The sequence below is a fragment of the Gordionus sp. m RMFG-2023 genome, chromosome 3, assembly GCF_954871325.1.
Source record: "Gordionus sp. m RMFG-2023 chromosome 3, tfGorSpeb1-WG-v2, whole genome shotgun sequence".
In the NCBI taxonomy this organism is placed as follows: Eukaryota; Metazoa; Nematomorpha; class Gordioida; order Chordodea; family Parachordodidae; genus Gordionus; species Gordionus sp. m RMFG-2023.
Window position 1 is genome coordinate 49,701,014 of NC_088777.1, and position 20,326 is coordinate 49,721,339.

General features: G+C 30.9%; 1 protein-coding gene across 1 annotated transcript; it reads right to left on the bottom strand.

The window, feature by feature from the left end:
• Positions 1-1,533: 1,533 nt before the first annotated feature.
• Positions 1,534-19,390, bottom strand: LOC135927081 (peroxidase-like). Its single transcript, XM_065463018.1, has 16 exons — positions 19,231-19,390; positions 18,757-18,858; positions 17,387-17,573; positions 15,797-16,044; positions 15,239-15,430; positions 14,072-14,227; positions 12,539-12,640; positions 9,492-9,602; positions 8,879-9,006; positions 8,097-8,230; positions 6,592-6,708; positions 5,530-5,674; positions 4,680-4,882; positions 4,076-4,254; positions 2,338-2,446; positions 1,534-1,652 (listed from the first exon to the last, which is right to left on the bottom strand). The coding sequence occupies exons 1-16, from the start codon at positions 19,388-19,390 to the stop codon at positions 1,586-1,588; spliced, it is 2,340 nt and encodes a 779-aa protein (XP_065319090.1). The 3' UTR covers positions 1,534-1,585.
• Positions 19,391-20,326: the final 936 nt, after the last annotated feature.

Here is a 20,326-nt window from a genome sequence, read left to right on the forward strand (position 1 = left end):
TATAACATATGGAAAAAATGACTTTTTGAACTGAAAAAAAAATCATAATTAATTTTGCCCACATATATTTAAGTTAATAATAGATTTGATAAACATAAAAAGAATTTTAAGTAATAGCCTTTTTAATGAGTGTGGTCTGAATAGTTCCACCTGTGCAATGAAGGGTTAAGTAATTCATTCACTTTTCTTATATTCTGTTGATGAAATTTTTTTTTGGTGTAGTGTTAACGAAAATTTTTTTTAAATGATAATTTAGATTCTTTTCCAGGTGATGAATGTCGAAACATTAAATTTTTTTTATCATAAGTTGCGTTTTAACCATTCAACACCAATAAACGTTGGATATTATGGTGTAAATTAATTTTAAAATAATGTAAAGTTATTCCATCTCACATTAGTCTGTCGAACGAACCCCAATATCCCATTAACCCTATTTTTTCTAATCCCATTCTAACCCTCACCAGGCTTTGACTATACTTGCTAATCACAACGTAGAGACATGAAAAATTGATTTCTATTGATCAGAACCCATCTGTGCCCTCTAATGCCAATCTTATTTTTTAAGATTTAGACCTGGCCGATGGGACAAAATCATGTTAATAATATATTTTTCTTGTTACCGTTAATATTAGGTATTAAACAATAACTTTGATAATTATTTATTACAAAATAAGATATATACCATCTAATTTTTTTTAAAAAACTTTCTTATTTTAGTTTATTCTATGTTGACAGCGATATTAAATCAGTCAAAATAAAAAGGAATAGGAAGGAAACATATTATTTTTCAGGCTGAACCTCAGTCTAAATATTTACTCGACTTCTTAAAGCTCAGATAATAAGCAAAATGTTTTTTTAAAAAAAAAATTGTATAAGCTTGGAAAGTGCAACTATCTCTGACCTTTTAGTACTCTAATTCTGATGTTGTTATATACTATTACTATTTATCGCTGTTTAATATTATGTAGTTCTATGTCATTTATAGAAAAAAAAATATAGATTTTTTCTAGAGCACCGAAATGTGTAAGAAATATTATTAAATTATTATCATTCAACAGATTCTCGCAATAACTTAAATTGTTTAACTAAAGTTTATGTTTAGAACGAAGTTACAAATTTCTTAAAAATCTATTAAGAATTATTCTGGAATGTATTTCCGATTTAATCAGTTTTCCGAGAGCGTTTTAAAAAGAAGATACGTGGCAATCTATCATGCCTGTTATCAAATTTTAAAATAAAAGTTTGTTAAGAGTTTTATTTTAAATCTTAGTAGGGTTATATAAATATATTATATACATGAAATTTAAAAATGTATTATTTTGTATATAGAGCAAATTGTATCTTAAAAATAAAAAATGGTTAAAATATCTTTATTTTTTTAAAAAATAAAATCTATTAAAACTAATTATTATATTAATATTGTAAATAAAAAAATTCAATGGTTAAAATATTTTCATTTTTTTAAATCTATAAAAATCTAATTATTAATATTGTAAGGGTTAAAATATTTTTTTTTAAAAAAAGAGGAAAATAACGTTATTTGCATATTAAAAATTTATATTTCATAAAAAAAATAATATGATGATTAAAGGATCTCTTTCCAGAATGATAGATCGATGTCAGGGTAGGAATAACAGGGTCTCAATCGATTACTGAATATATATTTTTTTTATAAAGAAAATAATTAACAAAATTACAAATAATTACTATTGCTTATAGAGGTAATCTCCCGGCCAGGAATACGTTTGAGCTGGCTTAAAAATATTTGCTTAGAATTAGGCTAATTTATAGGTTGGGGCTGTAATGATTTCTAGATAGCGCCAATCCCTCTGTTCACTTATATTATATTCATTCCATCGCTCACGTTATTAATAAAAAAAATATTATTTAAAGAAAACACGAAAATACAATCATTTTTAAAAAAAAAATAAAGTTCAACAAAAATTGCTTGATATATATTTTTTTTACTTAAAAGAAACAAATTATTCCACCGGGATAAAATTGGTAAATATAGCCTTTATCTAATTAAATTGACACGATTTGTTAATCTAAAAACTTGAAACCCTTGCTTATTAAACCCCCTCAAAGGGACACGTTTATTAAAATTTGGCACTCAAAAAGCATGCGGGGGATTCATGTAATATTAGCATAGTTGTTTAAGTATCTAGATACAAGTATCGATAACTTTTAAACGATGTATCTGTATCGGTGTAACTAGATCCATTTAAAAAATATCTTTTAACAACTCTGAATATGATAGGTAGATATATCTTTTTCAAAATTTGTCATTTTCCACCTTTTACAAAAATGCCTTTAGTCAAAAAGATTTAAACATACTCCATATATTTAGAATCAAAGAACGCGTTGAGTTGTATATCCTTTATCAGGGGCGCGTTGCGGCATAATATGTGGGAAAACCAAGTCTTTTTGATCTCGTTCAATTGATCTGCGTTAAAAAATAACAGTTAAAGATGTTTTATATTAATAGATATTTATAAGCAGGCTTTGAGGAATTATTATTATTATTTTTTTTTTTTTTTACTATAGATAAGAAATTACAAGGAAATTATTTCCTTTTATTATAAATATATATCATTTATTTTCGGGGAAATAATTTTTAAGCTCTCCGATAAAAATTAATTTATATAAGATTAGACTGCTTTCAATATGTACGAAGAAACCGAGTGGCGTTGTTAAACATGGAAGCCTTATGATTTTGCTCATAGATGGCACATAGGATCGAACATCTATTGGCGAAATCTCGACGCTTTCGGAAATGCCGCATTCAAAGTATGATTCGATCCGACACGTTAACAGCTGATCGATTTTTAAATCGGTTGATGAGAATCAATTTTTCTCTATTTAAACCAATATTTCTTAGGTTATTATCATGTATAGAATTAAAAATTATTGTTATTTTAAAAAAATTGATCTCATAAACAGATTTAAAAAAAAAGAATCAGCTGTTAAATCGTGCCGGATCGGATCCCACTTTGAATGCGGCTTCAGCCGTTTTTTTATAAAATAGGCTCAAATTGAGCCGTTAACAACACTTAAAACCAATTATCATATGGGATAATGAATACGAGATGTTTTTTTTTTGAATATATATATATATTTAATCCTTTCTTAACAATCAGAAAGAAAAGAAAAAAGTGAATTTCATATATGATAACATATTTAGAAAAAAAAAATTGCTAAAAATAGTTATCCTCCCCTCTGGCGACCGCCATGAATCTTTAAATAATTTAAAAATTGTAAGGTAATATCTCAAAGCCGATTATATTTTTTTTGTTTAATCAGGGCCCTTGAGATTGTTGTCTTCATGGCTCTTTTGGCTTAGTTTAGATGTCTGCATTGAGCGCCACGCCTGCCCATACTTTGAATGGGGATGGGTAGGGTTTTTTAAAATATTTTTAACGTTGGGCGGATGAGAGGCGGGTTAAAAAAATTTTCAAAGTAATGGGCGGGCATGGTAGGGGGGGGGGGGTGAATTTTTGATATTTTTTAGGGTGAAATGAGCAGAACAGGACTTCAATTTAATTAAAAAATAATAGTTTTATTTCATAACATTGCATATTGTATTTATGTTTTAATTAAAAAATACATTTAAATAAATAAATAAAGAGCCCAAACCGCCATTAAAATAATTTTTTTTAAACATTAAGTGGGCTAGGGAGGGGGGTTAAACAAAAGTCGGCTAGATGGGAATATTCCTTGAGATTTTCCTTTTCTCCGCTATATCTAATGGATCGTAGTTATTATTCGAAGGGGGTGGGGTGCAAAAATTTCTTTACCCGCGAAGTCCCAACACTGTTTCCCTATATCTCAGGTGATTATTGTATGCCCATCAGACCGCTAATTATTAATAAATAACAGAAGTATCTCGTGGTCCGAGATGTGATGGAACATCTGTTTTGAATTATGAATTTTGTATTATTTTATTAATTCTATCGTGCCCTACATATTTATATCTATTCACGAGACACGGGGAAAAAAAGAGAAAATCCCGCTGTTTATACAAGAGACCGGGGTATAGTGGACCATAATTAAATTAATATATTTATATAATGACCCAATGTAAAAGGATTGGTAAACAGGGATCCAGGACCATTTTCGTACCAAAATCGATCCCCCTTTCTGAGTCTTATCATTTGCTCGGTTATGATGCAAGCATAAGTGGGTCCTACTATGCTATCATATATCCAGTACTCAGACATCCCCGCAGAAACTAGATCGATATCGTCTACGGATCTTTTAGAAAAATATTTTTTAAAAAATAATTTTATTTTTCGATTGGTTGAACTTTTTTTTTAAACAACCAATCACAACTTGAAATTTTTTTAAGGAAAATTTATACTAGCCTTTTCTTAGTCGAAAAAAAAATTTTAAAAAAATTTTAACAAGATTTCTTTAAAATTTACAAAAAAAATTTATGATTCGAAATTTTTCAAAAAAATAAGCATTATCATCAATGACATATAATCTTATCTGGTCTGGCCATTCATTCATTTAAATGATCATATTATATATAAATCAGCTGGGGGACCCATTATCCTGGTTTCCAAGTAAAAATGGCGTGTCCCTAGCTCATTTGTAACATTTTAATGAACGAATCGACAACAGTCTAGGTGATAAGTTTTATGTGTCAATTAGGCCTTTAAATTATAAAAACTCACGTATAAAGACTTCTGAATTTATCGACCAAATCGATAGGCATAACTTCCGCCAATTCGTCAAAAGTTGTGAAGGGCTTCAGTCCACACCAGACTCTCCAATTGTTGTAGGCCGGGAGACCGTGATCCCTTCCTCTTTGAATATCGAGAGCAATCAGGTCCAAACCCGGAACACTGGGCTTGGTTTGGTAGAGATGGTCCACTAACTAATCGTGTTGATGGCGGCCATATAAGATAATTTATATCGGTGAAAGAATGGGGGCGGGGGTGTTAAAAGATGAAAAAGGAGAGAAGGAGAAGGAGTATAAAATAAAAATAAAAGGGTATGCCAAACAAGAATTCTGAACATAGACAAAAATTTTAGCGGGTTCGCTGCGGGGGTCAGGTTAAAATAAAATAGGGTGTTCGACCCAGAGACAAATTAGGTTAGAGTTTTATCCAAGTTCCGGAATAAATTGAAAATACTAGGAAATTACAATAATTGTTGATATTTGCAGAGAAATAAAGGTTTTTTTAAAAAAAGGTATTTTTAAAATTACATCAAAATATTTACAATTGCAAAAATAAATATAAAAATTTGAAAAACTGTAAAATCATAAATAGGAGCAAACAAAGCTTAAGTCGTAAACTAAAACCTAAATTATTTTTTAAAAAAAAAACAATGAGAAAAGGAAAAGAAATCAGATCCGGGTTGATAAACCGGAATATTATCGGATCCAACAAATTTACACCTCGGAATTCGGATTCGGTCCATCGTACCCGGTTCTGAGTTTGGTAAACCTACCCGGCTCAGGTTCGGCACAGAACAGTTAAAACAGTTGAAAAAAATAATATATATTAATAATTGATATACTTCAGGGGAAGCATAATTGTCCATTATGTAAGATTTTTGGTATAAGAGACCCTGGAGGATGTTATCGGGTAAGGATGGATAACTATGGCCCGATATTAGCGAGGGTCTAAAGTACCCCTCTCTTAAATAGGTCACCGTCTCTCGGCTTTGATTCATAAAAATATGTATATTTAAAATTACATAATTTTTAAAACAAATTCAATGATACATACCTTAAATACACTTACTGTAAGATATTTCTGATATAAAAAAAATTATCAATATTTTTTTTTTAAAAAGCGAGCTAACCAGCTAAGAATATGTCAGTAACTGACGCGGCTTGTCTTAAATAGGAAACATTTAAAAGTTTCAATTTATGTGCTAAAAAAACGCTTTAATTACTGGAGTATAATTATAAGGTATAATGGCTAAAGAATCATGAAATTCGGTTCAAAATCAACGTATCGTTTCCTTATTATTATTAAGTTTCTATGGCCACTCTTTCCCCTCCAACATTTTTAGGAATTTCGTTAAACGACTTAAATTAGTCAATTTTAAAAATAGGATTCTAGCCAAATTATTATTACGGCCTCAAGATTTTGTTAATAGATGTCCGAACCTTTCTGCCATTCATGGGAGCAAAGTTTTCAGACTTGAGTAATATTTTTCTGGCTAAAATGTAGGGTTAGCAAAATTGAAAGTTCAACCTCTTCCACCCCCCACCCCCCCCCCCCCCACTATCCTTTTTTTTTGCTGTTTTCAGAAAAGTTATGGTATATAACAAAACTTAAGAAAAAAACATGGATTCATAGTCTAAGTTATATTGTTTTTCTAATTCAATATGATTGGTTTATTGAAACTTTTTAATAATGAAGGCGAGTGATGCCCGTCAAAAATAAAATTCGGATAAGCCCTTATATGCAAGTTTAATTGAAAGTGATATTTTTAAAAAAAAAATACTTTCCACCCCAAAAAATAAGTACAGCCATTTTTTCTAAAATAGACAAAATGGCTGAAAGCGGATGTGATATTATAATCATGAATATCACCTTTTTCTTGCATAGATAATAAATTAACATTTACGTAAATTGAGGAGTTGTTTCGACGTAAATGAGCTTATCGGCTACCATGCTGTGCCCGAATCGGAAAGCGGAAGTAGAAAAGGCTTGACTCGTCCCGGGATCTAATTCTGGTGAATATCTTTTAAAAAAAAATTTTGTTAAAATTATTTTAAAAAATTGTTTTTTCTTCTTCTTTTATATAAGGATTTTGAGGCTAAGGTTAGATATCGCAGGCCAACAATCTTGCCGATGCTAAACAATGACCATTTAAAAAAATATATATATTAACGAAATCGCGTCATGGCACATAGAAAGGGGCCACCTAGTTGGCTTCAGAAAAAAACATGGTCTAGCTAGATTAGAACCCAAAACTACTGGATTAAGATATACGCGCTCATCCCGACTAGGTCCCAAACATTCTTAGTTTTTAATTTAAGTATTATAGATAAACATTGGTTATCTCGATCGTATCAAATATTGGTCGGTTAAATATTGCATCATGCGATATTTAACATTAACCGGATACAGAGTTTTTTCTAGATATTATACCTAAATTTTTTAAAATAAAAGTGCAAAAAAAATGTCATGGGTCCTCTAACACAGAGGGGATAGAAATCAATGTTGCCACAAAAGTCTCAGAAGGGAGGGGGATTCTTTCATAGGCAGCATGTCAGCATCTATCTTTGGCAGAAGAGGGTCTTCAAAATGATTGAATTGAGAAAGGGGAGGGAGTTTCAAGGTCATCTGTTAACCTGTTAACTTTAAAAATCAGACTGAAACAACTAGGGCTCTGTTATAGTATATTCTCGACATTTTCTATAAATCTTTAAGCCTTCAAATGCGAGAATCCAAAAAAACAAACATGAAGAGACCTTACGGAGATATCCAAGGTTCGCCTAAATGATTAGTTGTAAGGCAAACGAGGAAGTTAACTTTAAAAATCAGACTGAAACAACTAGGGCTCTGTTAGAGTATATTCTCGACTTTTTCTATAAATCTTTAAGCCTTCAAATGCGAAAATCCAAAAAAACAAACATGAAGAGACCTTACGGAGATATCCAAGGTTCGCCTAAATGATTAGTTGTAAGGCAAACGAGGAAGTTAACTTTAAAAATCAGACTGAAACAACTAGGGCTCTGTTAGAGTATATTCTTGACTTTTTCTATAAATCTTTAAGCCTTCAAATGCGAAAATCCAAAAAAACAAACATGAAGAGACCTTACGGAGATATCCAAGGTTCGCCCTAAATGATTAGTTGTAAGGCAAACGAGGAAAAGGCACCATTTTCACTCGTCGCGTTTAAAAGGGTCAAAAAAAATTGTTATGTTTTTTTTAAATATCAGAAATGTTTTTAGACCAGCAAACGTAAAATGAAAAAATTATAATATTTTCCTCCCCGAATACCTCATAAAAAGAAAAGAAAAGAAGAGAAGAGAAAAGAAAAGAAAAGAAGAAAAAAGAATAGAAAAGAAAAGAAAAGAAAAGAAAAGAAGAGAAAAGAAAAGAAAAGAAAAAAAGAAAATATACCCATAATAGTATTCGGCGATTGGGCTAACTTTTAAGTCGGGGTACAGCTTGATTATTTTTTTACCCAAAACTATGGGCAAGTATTCGAAATAGTTAATGTGCTGGTATTGAGCTACAACGATTCTCTTGGTTTCCTTACATAAGTTTTTTTTAAAATATGTTATTTTTAAAAATTTACTGGGTTTTTTAAACCAATAACATAGTAATAATACCTAGACTGACGATGCCATTCATTAAAAGTGTACATCAAATGAAAAAACAGCTGGGGACGCCATTTTGGGTTACCCATATCGTTAATTAAAATTTTTAAACGAGAGGCCAATTTATTTTTTATGTCTTGACGCAAACTTTATTAAAGAATTGCCCGATCATCGATGATATTAAGGAAGCAAGTTATCAATTAATAGTAGTTTTTAACACGAGAATAATTAACATATGGGTTACAAAAATGGCGGGTCCAGCTGATTTGCATTCAAATACGCTTTTGAATGCATTATTATGAATGCATCGTCAGTCTAGGTATTATTATATGTCACTGGTTTAAACACAGATGAGAATATTATACTTATTTAGATGTGAAAGCTAATCAATTTTTTGTTTTGTTTAGGCTTAACATATGTGACAGGGTGAAATCAATTTTATTCGAAGAGGAAAAAAAATATACATTTCTCGCTCAAATTAGATAATTTATAAAATTGTTTTATTTCGTTTTTATATTAATTTTTTTCCAAAAACAAACTTATACATTAAACAATTCTCAAATCATATTAAAAGGAAGCAACTTGGAATATTCTTTCATCGTTCCAATGCGGGTTCAGACTGGCCAGTCCTCTAGCCAACCTATTATGTTCCCTTAGCCATATAACGTGTAGAGCTGTCAATCCCGGGTTTTCGTTGCATCTCACATCACCTTATATTATTTTAGTTTTTTAGAAATAAATCTTATATATATATAAATACTGAGAAGTTCTAGCTTCTGAAAGTTTCAACGTTTGATAAATTATAGATTTAATAATAAAAAATAAATTCACACCCGTCACTAAATAATTAATTTCCAAACTAGTTAGTAGACGGTAAAAAAAACATATGCGCGACAGCTTGAAATTGCGAATTTTTTTTTGGAAAACCGTATTTTTGGCTGCCATTCTTCTTCTTCTACCACTTACGCGTTTCGAACGCGGAAACTCTACGGACACTTTTAAAATTGTTCTTCAGGGGTAGAGTGAGTTATACCCCAAAGGCAAATAAGCCCGGCCCGGTAAAAATTCCTCTAAGCTCGAATTTTGTAAAGTAAAACAAATAAATATATAGATCTGAGTTTCAAAAAAAAAGATAAGAGAATTCTATCATTTTACAGCCCATTTCTTTCTGGGTAAAAAATAAAATAAAAATAACCTGCCATATAACACCATTCACCGACACAACCTTTCTGAGTCCCATTCGGATGCAATGGCAGAAAATCCAGGATATCGTTGAAGAAGACTTTGTCGCGAACAATTAATTCGCCTAAAATCATTTCATTTTTTTTAAAAAAAATAACAGATAAAATTAATATAAATTAACTATTATTCGATATCAACAAACGGTTATAAATGGATCCGCCATTAGAATAAACCTCATAGTATTGAAACAGCTGACTCAATATTTTAACCAGATAACTATTGTATAAGCCTCGAGATTTCCCTAATAGATGTTCCAAAGCTTTGGTGCCATCTATGAGCGATAATTTGTCAGGCTTGCGTAATTATTTTTTTCTAGACAAAATATTGATGTTAGGCTGTTATTTAAAAAAAAAATAAACACATGATGAGATTTTATTTTTTTTATCGATCGAAAAAGAATTCTCACAAATAGGGTATTGGTGAAAATTGAAGAGAAGAGAAGAGATGAAATGAGAAGAGAAGAGAAGCTAGCAATGTGCTATTTTTCCAACTTTCAATCATCATTTGAGCGCGTTTTTAAAAATTTTAAAAATCTGATTTTACCGGAAATGTATGCCGACATGTTTGGAATACCTGCCTTATGGAAGTCAGATAATTTATCCATGAACTTTTAAACTTAATATAAATTTATATTAAATAATCGCCATTATGTCTTATTTTTCAAAATTTTTTTAAAAAAAATAAAAAATAATAATTTTTGGATTTATATGCTCCATATTTTTTTAGCCGACTTAACTTCGTTAAAGCAACGCGGACCGGAAATATGGCTAAACATGTCTGCAAGACAATCAAAATAAAGTCAAAATTATAAAAGGATCCTGTCGTAGCCTTGCATAATAATAGCACGTCAATCAACAATATTGCGTATTGTTGATTGGTCGGAATTAATTTATTAATAATAATAAATAATAAATATGATTATTATTTGAGAAATAGTTTATTCATGGATTATTAAATCTTACGACTATTGTAAAATTTTAAAATTGTATTTATATTGATCTTAAGCAAGTTTTAGTATATATCTTTTGCTTTTAGAAATATTGGACAAATTTCCCCAAGAATTTTTCTAAATTTTCTTTTGAAAATTCATATCAAAATATCGATATATATATATATAAGCTGCAAAAATTTGTACCTATCAATATTCGAAATCAAAGCTGTTACCAGTGATCTAAAAAAAAACTATTTAAAGTGTTCTTGGAGATGTATCATAATGGCTTGCGATCATTTCTTCTGAAGCTGATAATATTATTGGATTCAATATGACCAGATGATTCTCTTTTTTTTTTTGCTTTATGGGTTATAGTGTTGAATCGATATGAGCCGATTTTTAAAAACGGCCAACTCAATATGTCAGCCAGAAAAATATGACATAACCCTCGAAATTTCGCTAATAGATGTCAGCCGCTTTTAGAAATCGGCTCAAATCGAGCCGTTTAACACCTGAAGGGATAAGTAATCTACGCATGCTCCAATAATTTTTTAAAAAAATAAATAATTAAAAATAGCACCAGTAAATGATTTTAATCTGTACAATTTTATATTTTTGAAGCGTTTCATGCGAGAGTTAGTCGAGTGAACTCAATATTCTAGCCATAAAAATATGGCTATGCCTCGAGATTTCGCTAATAAACTTGTATTGAGTCCTTTTCAACTTTATGGGGTAGCAGTGGATGGTAATCGTGAGGATAACTCCTATTTTATTTCAGAAAATAATCCATCAAATGAAATCTCAATAAAGATTGACGACTTGGCCAATGCCTTTAATATCCGCTCTCAGTTTTACTTTCCAGCCGTCTTGTGGCCATCTATGATCTTTATTCTTCAGGGCATGCGGCGCGATATACTTTTGGATAAAAAAAATATTGAGTCAGCAGTTTTTTAAAAAATCGGTTCAAATCTACCCATTAAAAAACACTAGTCACGTGAGAACCGAATTGAAATATGATTTTCTCGGCAAATGGTGATTGCAATGGATTTGTCTAAGAAAAATAGATATTTCTTCGGATTTAAAAATCGTGAATCCCTGTTCTCTTCTCTTCTCCATTTCCATTTATTCATTTTAAAATGTTCTCCTTACCCATTAATGTCTCGGAGTTTGTGGTTGTTGTCAATATGGAATAAAATTGAAAGTTTAGTTGTTTAGGTTGAAGAGTATTTGGACTGTTATAAATAGTGGGTTTACAGGTGTTGTTTTACTTATATATATACTATAGAATAGGAATTATGATCTGAACAGCTGATTATTATTAAAAACTAGGAATAATTGCATTCAGCCATTCATAGCCGGTTTTATGTGGCTTAAAATAAGCTCACGTGATAACTACGGCAAAGTCCTTTTTATTTCTTCGACGATTCATTTGCGATCACAATCTGCAGAAGAAATTATATTTCATTCAATTCTAATCCCCACTTGAACTCAGAACGAACCGCTGTCAATATAAAGGGTGGGCAAGGAGGGCTGGGGCAATATGTCATTAAGGGCATCCTTTATGGTGTATAATTCTGGGAGTAAAAAAAATATTTTCGGGATAAGGGGGCCAATCTGGCCATGTTACTTTCTAAAAAAAAACAATGATTGCAAGGGAATATTGGAGGTTATTTGATAGTTTTTTTTCTTAGTAACCCCGTTTCTCAATGAATTACAAGTTTTCTCCCCGAAAATGGGAACTAATTATATCATTAATTGGGTGTGTCCAAGGTACATTAACAAAAGCACCAATTTGCCTTAAATAAATATTAAGAGCGAGAAATTGGGTAGCTAATGAGTTACTAATTTCTATATTCTAAACTTCCTCTGAGAGATGAATCGACTAAAAATTCTTAGAAACTATTTAAAACAAGTATTATATGCACTTCATAATTGTTAAATTTCTCTAGGGTGTCCTACTCTGCTCAAGATTGTTAGGGTAATAATAATGTAATTAAAAAAAATTAAATATCACTAATAATAAACATTTTTTTTAAGGTTTTGTATTTAATTAAAAATTAAAAACAAACCATATTCATAAGCTCTTAACAAGTTTTCTTCCCGGACACTTGAACCGTAGAGAATCGAAGCATCAAGGTAGGATGTTACTTGATTTAATGTTTCCTTAGGACCTATATTTTAGTTTAAAAAAAACGACGACAACATTATATAAATACAATTTTAATTATGTATTGACCCCCCAAAAATTAAATAAATATTATATTTGTAAAAAAAAAAATCATCTAACATACTTTGCACCCTATATATAGAAGGTAGTAGCAGATATATTTCTACACATCTTATAGTCCCCCCTCCTCCCCAAGATTACCCATAGTGATGTGTTAGTATAAAATCATGATTTGAAAAGAAAAAGGTTAATAATTTTTTTTCTATTAGTTTCTGTAACATCCCGAGGAACGGCTGTTGCATAAGTGGTCCCAATCGAGGATCACTCCCGATAGTTGAGAGATGAGGAATATACCACCGGGGCAATTATTGTCCACGAGATTAAAAAGTTGAAAGTATGTTTTCCCCCTTACATTTTGTTAAAAGGCCTTAAAAAATAGGAATTTAAAATTTAATTTATTGTAGAGATCTGCAAAGTTAGGCACATCGCCGGGCCGGACTCGAGCCTAATTCTATTTAAAGTAATCGGGTATGGGCCGGGCCGGGCCTAATATTTAAAAAAAATTTGGGCCGAGTCGGGTCGGTTTTAAATTTTTTTTTTAAATATATCTAAATTTATCAATTTTATAATTGAATTTTTTATGTAAAATAAAAATATTTGGATTTTATTTATTGAAACTAAACGACATACAACATATGTCTTTTATTTTGAGTAATTATAAAAATTGATTTCTATATTTAAATAAATTTGGGCCTGGCCGGGCCGGCAAATCTTTTTAAATCGGGCAGGGCTGAGCTTGAAAAATTAGGCCCGGTGCAGATCACTAATTTATTGGTTTTCCCCAAACTTATTTAATCCTTTATTAAGACCATAATATATATATTTTTTTTTTAAAGTTTAAAAATCGAATTTTATTTTTTAAAAAAAATATTTGAACATTAATGATTACAAAAAGGAAATTATGGAATTTTTGAAACACATGGTAAAAAGAATCACAGAAATACATACATATACTATAAAAATAAAAGAATTTAGTCATAAAAATTAAAGTATTTAGATATTTTAAAACCCCGACTCAGATCTTCCATGCAATGTTCTCTTCATAAAATTGAGAAAGTTGTAAGCTCGCAAATTGTTGTTTGAAATAAGAAATCAAAAATTACTTTCTTTCTCTTTATAAAAAATAGGAGTTAAAATTTTAAAATTATTTCAATTTTACCATACAGTATATGTCAGAGACCTCCGGAAGGTAATATTTGCACGGCACGGTTCGGGTTTATCAAAAAAATAAAATAGGGCTTGGCTCGATCCGGGTACCCGGTTAGGGTAGGATACCGCTAATTTATAGCCGATTTTTAGACCTAAAAGAGACTTTCCTCTAGGGAATGGTTATCTCTCACATCTAATTATTCTTATCGTATCATGATATACTAACCTAAAGTGCAGTCCCTTCGGAAGGAGGGACTGGAACGGGTGAATTCCATGCAATCCTTGCCGTATCTAGAAAAAAAAGGATCATCCGGTTTCAGTGGAATGATAGCGCAACTAGGATTATCCGCGTTGTAGGGAACGCAGCATTTGCTGCCGGGAACTAAGAAAAATGAAATAATTTTAATGTACGATGAAGAGTAATGATAGGTATGTAATAGGGTTGAAGGCAACATCTAGAAGAAGGGGGGTTAGTTTAAGAGCGATTTCCTCTAATTTCTTTGAAGGGGCAGGGTATAGAGATCTACAGGGGAAATAGGGTAAAGCAAATATAAGCAATATTTGTAGATTAAACATAAAGATTTTTTAAATATGTTAATATTTCTCATTCATTCACAGATAAGATTTTAGTATACAGTTTGACGTTATATAACTTCGCGTGTGGCCAATATTTGGAAATACGGTTAGTCACAACTAGTTGATTATCACCAACCTAAGAATTTATCGCCAACCAATGATTGACACCATGTAAAGATTATTTGTTTTTCCTCGTCAATATAATCGCGTGGCCCTCGAGGTTATAAATCATGGATCATTATAAGATTTTTCTCAAAATCAATATAGCGAAGTTGTTAGAACATAATGGATGGGGAAATATTGGGGCTGAAGGGAGGGGGGGAGGTTAGGGATAGGTGGTTTGCCTTCAATAAATTTTCTGTCATGTAGACACTAGTTGTAGGGAAGGATTGGGGAAGAACGGGGGTTATTTAAAGTAAGTAATTGAATTTAGGTAAGAGGATGTAACGATAGAAAAGATAGCTTATAAAATAAAATTGGAAACATCATAGGCGAAAATTAATTAACTGGAAAACATATTGATTGTAATTAAACCTGAAAATCGCCATTAAACGGAGAAGAAGATAAGAAAATAAATGAAATAAAAATAAAAAAAATTAAATTAAATTAAATTAAATGAATAAATGAAATGATTAATTTATAACTTAACAATACTTATAAAATCCTCGCAAACGGTGAAGCAAAAAAAAATAAAGAAGTGGTTATCTTTATTATCTAATTTTTTTGGAGATTATTTGATTGGCAGGCGTAAATGGGGGGGGGGTAAGATTACAATTTTGGACGACTTATTAAATGTTAAATATGTAAATATGTATACCTTTAGATAACGGGGTTAACGTTAGATCGTGAATGGTTAATTGTCCCCATTGTGTCATGAGCAAAGTCAAGTAAGGAAACTCCGAATGTCTATTGGGTAGTAATGAGTCTGGCAGATGGTGAATCAATAGGCTGACCGTTCTAGTGTCGGGAAGGGGATATCCATCTGAACCTAACCTAAAGAGTTGTATGCCTTTTTTTTTGAAGCGTTAATTATAAATATACGATTGAATAAACGAATGTGTGGAATAAATGACTAAAATAGTTTTGTTTTTGCAAGTGTCAGGCAGGCATGGATGAAGTTAAGAGAGATATCGTCTATCCTAACAAATTAAAACGTCTCTCCGAAGTTAAAACGGAAAATTGACGTAAGCTGTGTGAGGAGTTGCTTATGGCGGCGAAACACGGGAAATGAAAGCGGAAACCAAATCGGAAAGAACAGAGATGAGAATAATTAGATGGATGTAATTGATGCTCAGGATAATCAAAAATGGGAAAGAAAATGGAATGAATAAATAAAATGAATGAAAATAGATAAATAAAACGATTCGATATAAACCGTCGGAAAAGTCGGGAGGCAATAGCCTTTTGAAAGGTATTGATGACCTTCCTTTGTAAGGGTCGAAGGGATTGTTAAACGAACCATCGGGACTTCTATACAGCGCATATTTGTGGCTCTTGTCGATGTAATTCCTCCCCTTAGCTTCCCTTCCGTATTCATTGAATGGGCAGTACTTGGTTATGAAATCATCGGGCAATTTCACTTTTCCCAGCTGAGATGAAACGGATTTTCCTGTCAAATTTTGGCTTTTTATAAAAAAATAAAATCCCTGAAAATTATTTTTTGTTTTTAAATAATTGTTCAAGTTTTTTAAAATTTATAAAACGCTTCTCAATAAATGATTGCGAGGAGAGGCATTTATAATAATGCATTTGAAAGCGTCGCTGAATGCAAATCAGCTGGACCCGCCATTTTGGTAATCTATATAGTAATTAGTCTCATGTTAAACATTGCCATCAAATTGAGAACTTGCTCGCTTATTATCTCGATGATCAGGCGATTCCTTAATAAAGTTCGCGTCAGACATAGGAAATAAATTGGCACTCTCGTTAAAATTTTTTTAAATAGTGATATGGGTAATGAAAATGGCGTCCCCAGCTGTTTTCATAGATATACACTTTTAACGAATGCATCGTCAGCCTACGTATTATTGTAAATTGTATTTAAAGCTTCATGTCTCCCCATTAACCTTAACGGTCATCTTTCTAACCTTTAATCCTACTCTGGGATTTTTTTAAAAAGGCCCGAGTTAAGACTTTAGCCAAAATAATATCATGTAAACCTCAATGACATATAATAATACCCATTCATTAAAAGAGTACGTCAAATGAAAACAGCTGAGGACGTCATCTTGGGTTACCCGTATCATTATTAAAAATTATAAACGAGAGACCAATCCTATGTCTGACGCAAACTTTATTTAAAGTAGTGTCTGATCATCGAGATAATAAGGAAAAGCAAGTTATCAATTTAATGGTAGTTTTTAACCATGAGAATAATTACTATGTGGGTTACCAAAATGGCGGGCACAGCTGATCTGCATTCTAACGACGCTTTCATCTAGGTATTATTATATGTCATTTGTAAGCCTTAAGATTTGGCTTACGTTAGAAAAAGGTTTGGACCTTTATTCCCTACTCGAGGTTTAGATTATATTATTTTGGCTATACTCTTAACCGGGCCGGTTTTAAAAAATCGACCTTAGGTCCATTTAATAACCCAAGATTTTTACATCTATAAAAATGCGAAACAAATTTGGTTCATAATCATTTAAGTGAAATAATTTTATAATAATTAAAATATAATTTCAAAAATGGGACACCTATGTCGAGCTATGTCTTAATCCCATTTTAATAAACATTGCTGTGCAAATAAGGGGTTAAAAAAAACATTATTGTGAAAACAATGATATCGCATTTAGCAATTCTGAATAGTATGTTTGATTTCTTGCAATTTAAAATTTATAATAAAATCTCATTTTGTGTTTTTCTTTTTATAAAGTTTTTCAAGCGAAAACTGATAAGCTAAAAAATAATGTTCACCAATTCATAAATAATAATTATTTTTAATTAAAAAAAAAAAATTTACTCTTTGGCCAGTCTGGAAGATATTTCCAGTGCCACAAAAGCCTTTTTCGCTATCTCGTCCACTTCGTCATTCCTGCCGGATAATATAATCCTGAAATCGTTCGGGCTCAAATCATCCTCCACATCCGTAACGGTCTTGTTGCCCTGTTCATCTTTCCCCGCAGATTTTCCTTCTTCAGTTTTGTTTTCTGTTTTTTTATCATTGTTTGCACAATCAAATATTTTGTATAATAAATTACGAAATCGTTATTATTACTAGCGTTGTTTAAACGGCTCGTTTTGAGCCAATTTTTAAAAACGCTAACTCAATATTTTATCCAGAAATATATTGAGTAAGCCTGAAGATTTTGTTCATAGAAGTCACGAAGGTCTGGACATATATTAATGAAATTTTGAGGTTTAGGAGATCTTCTTCTAGCTAAAGTATTGAGTTAGCCGATTTAAAATATCGGCTCAAAACGAGCCGTTTAACAACACTAATTATTACCTTTTATAATAAGAAGTTACTTTGTATTTTTATTTTGTCTAATTTAAAAAAATTGAATGGTTATAATATTAACGTCTTTTTAAAAAATTTGAAAAGGAGAGGAGGGAGTTATAATAAATCATAACCGATGGCGTTCGCGTTCTCTAGCTATTTATAATCAAAGCTTTTCTAAATTTTAAAAAAATTCCTTCGTATATGACTGCTCTCTATCTTAAAATTATTGGGATCCTGGCTGATTAATCTTTAACTCATTCCTAGATAATCCATTGGACTGGAATTTCTTGCCCCAATGAATTAGGCGATGCGCCCAAAAAAGGTGTGAGAAAAATGTGCGTTAGGATAAAAATTGAGAAAATTAAACAACATTAATATTATAATATTTTTATAATTAGTCACTTTAAAGAATTTGTAATATGATATATATAGAGGAGTTGGTGCATGGATTAGCCTGAGACCGAGAAAATTTTGGACCAGGGCCTTGAGAACCGGGAAAAGTGGTCCGATTTAGGGCCTCTCCTCTTACCAAGACAGAAATCAACATTTTTTTTACAATTTCGTTAAAACTATTTAATATAATAAGAGTATTTATTTATTAAGAAATCGTTAAGGTTGAATTAGATTTTTGATTTTTAAAAAATATATCAATATTTCTAGTGTTGTTAAAGGGCTCGTTTTGAACCGATTTTTTAAAACAGTTAACTCCATATTTTAGCCAGAAAAATATAGCCTAAGTCTAGAGATTTCCTTATAAGATGTCCAAACCTTAATCTTCAGGCTTGTGTATGGATGAAATATTGAGTTATTGTTTTTAAAAATCGTCTCAAAACGAAGCCGTTTAACAACACTTTATTTTATAAAATTTTTTTAATAAAAATTGTTTTAACTTGCTAAATTCTTATCGTAGGTGTTCATTTCATCAAACCAAGAATCGATTTTCTTAGAAGCCGTTAAAAGGAGAATTTTCCACTGAGAATCGTCTAGAATGACTTTAAAATTTTCAATATATAATTAATAAAATGACTGAAATTTTATAAATATACGTGTAATAATTGTAAAATTATGGCAAAAAACGGTGGCGTTAATATGGGGGAAGGGGAATTACTAGAGTCAGATAAAAAAAAATTTTGGAGTCACTACAAATGTCAATATTTAATTTATAAAAATGTTAGGATAAGGGCCCATTGAGCCCCAGAAAATTTAAAAGTCTAGTTGGGGTATGTGAGGCTATTGTAGAGGGAAAACCAATACGATTATAATAAATTTTATTACAAATCTAATTTATTTTCTCTAAAGAACTAATCTAATCGAAGAAACATCCTTTTTATACAAATCCATTTTCTTAATGTATAAAATCTTACGATCAACCGAATTTTCGTCCAATTTTTCTTCCAGAATTGGATTGGGGGTCCCTGTAGAAGACGTAAAATTGTCCTTCGTTTGCTCAACTTGCTGAGTAATTTGAGGAGTCAAAAAAATTGCTAACAGTAAGAGTAAGCTTGCACCTTTGACAGATAGCATTTTTAAAATAAATAATTTTCTGTAATTTTGGATAATTTATTTTTTAAAAAGATAAATTTGTCTAAATTGTTTTCCGTTGTTTATTTTTTGTATTTTACTTTATTTTTAAATGTGTATATTTATCAACTTAATTGTTGACAAAAATAAATAAATTTCTTTCGCCTATCTCTTACTTATATTTTGAATTTTTTTTTAAATAATTAGCTAGAGTTTATGTATATATTACTGATACTAAGGTAAAAGCTAAGAGCCTTAATGCTGGCTAGTCTAGTAAATACATATGATCTTGGGTAGATATATTTTAACTGATACTTATAAACTAAGTCCTGATGGCCTCTAGGGTTAGTGTATAAGAGATCGGGCTATGATGGTTACATTTATTTAACCATAACTTAGATACAGGGTATATTCACTTATAAATCAGAAATTCGTTATAGTAAAGCCAAATCTAAATTCTATTTATTGGTCGTCAAATTAGTTAATTTTTCCAGCGTTTTTTAGACTACATTTTTATGGTGATAGAAAAATATCAAAAAGGTAATTTTTTTAAAAAAATTTCATTGTCTCTTTGTCCCATGACATTTATGCCCTAAGACGCGAACACAATTTTGGCTAGAATTTATAGTTGATAAATGACAAAGAAAAAAAAAAATTTGATTTCTAAGTATATTCCGAACTTCAGTCAACTTAGCATAATAGAAGGCGCGCCGCGCTAAAAGACTTTTGAGATAACCCGGGGCGAGAATGAACCATCTGGAAGGTCCATTAACAAATAAAGTCCCAATTCACCTAAACTTGATCCTCATTTTTAAAAATATTGGATTCACGAATTGAACGTAACATTGAAACAAATGTATATTTTAGGTAAAAAAATAAATAATTTGTAAAAAAAATGGACAGAAATTATTTATTTTATTTATATTTTATACAGTTACA

Excerpts from the sequence above, each read along its gene's own strand:
- LOC135927081 (XM_065463018.1), bottom strand. The coding sequence starts at position 19,390 with ATGCTATCTGTCAAAGGTGCAAGCTTACTCTTACTGTTAGCAATTTTT. Across the intron at positions 18,859-19,230 it reads GGACGAAAATTCGGTTGATC|TCATTCTAGACGATTCTCAG; the intron begins GTAAGATTTTAT and ends AAAATTTTAAAG. Across the intron at positions 9,603-12,538 it reads GTTAAGAGCTTATGAATATG|GCGAATTAATTGTTCGCGAC; the intron begins GTTTGTTTTTAA and ends AAATGATTTTAG.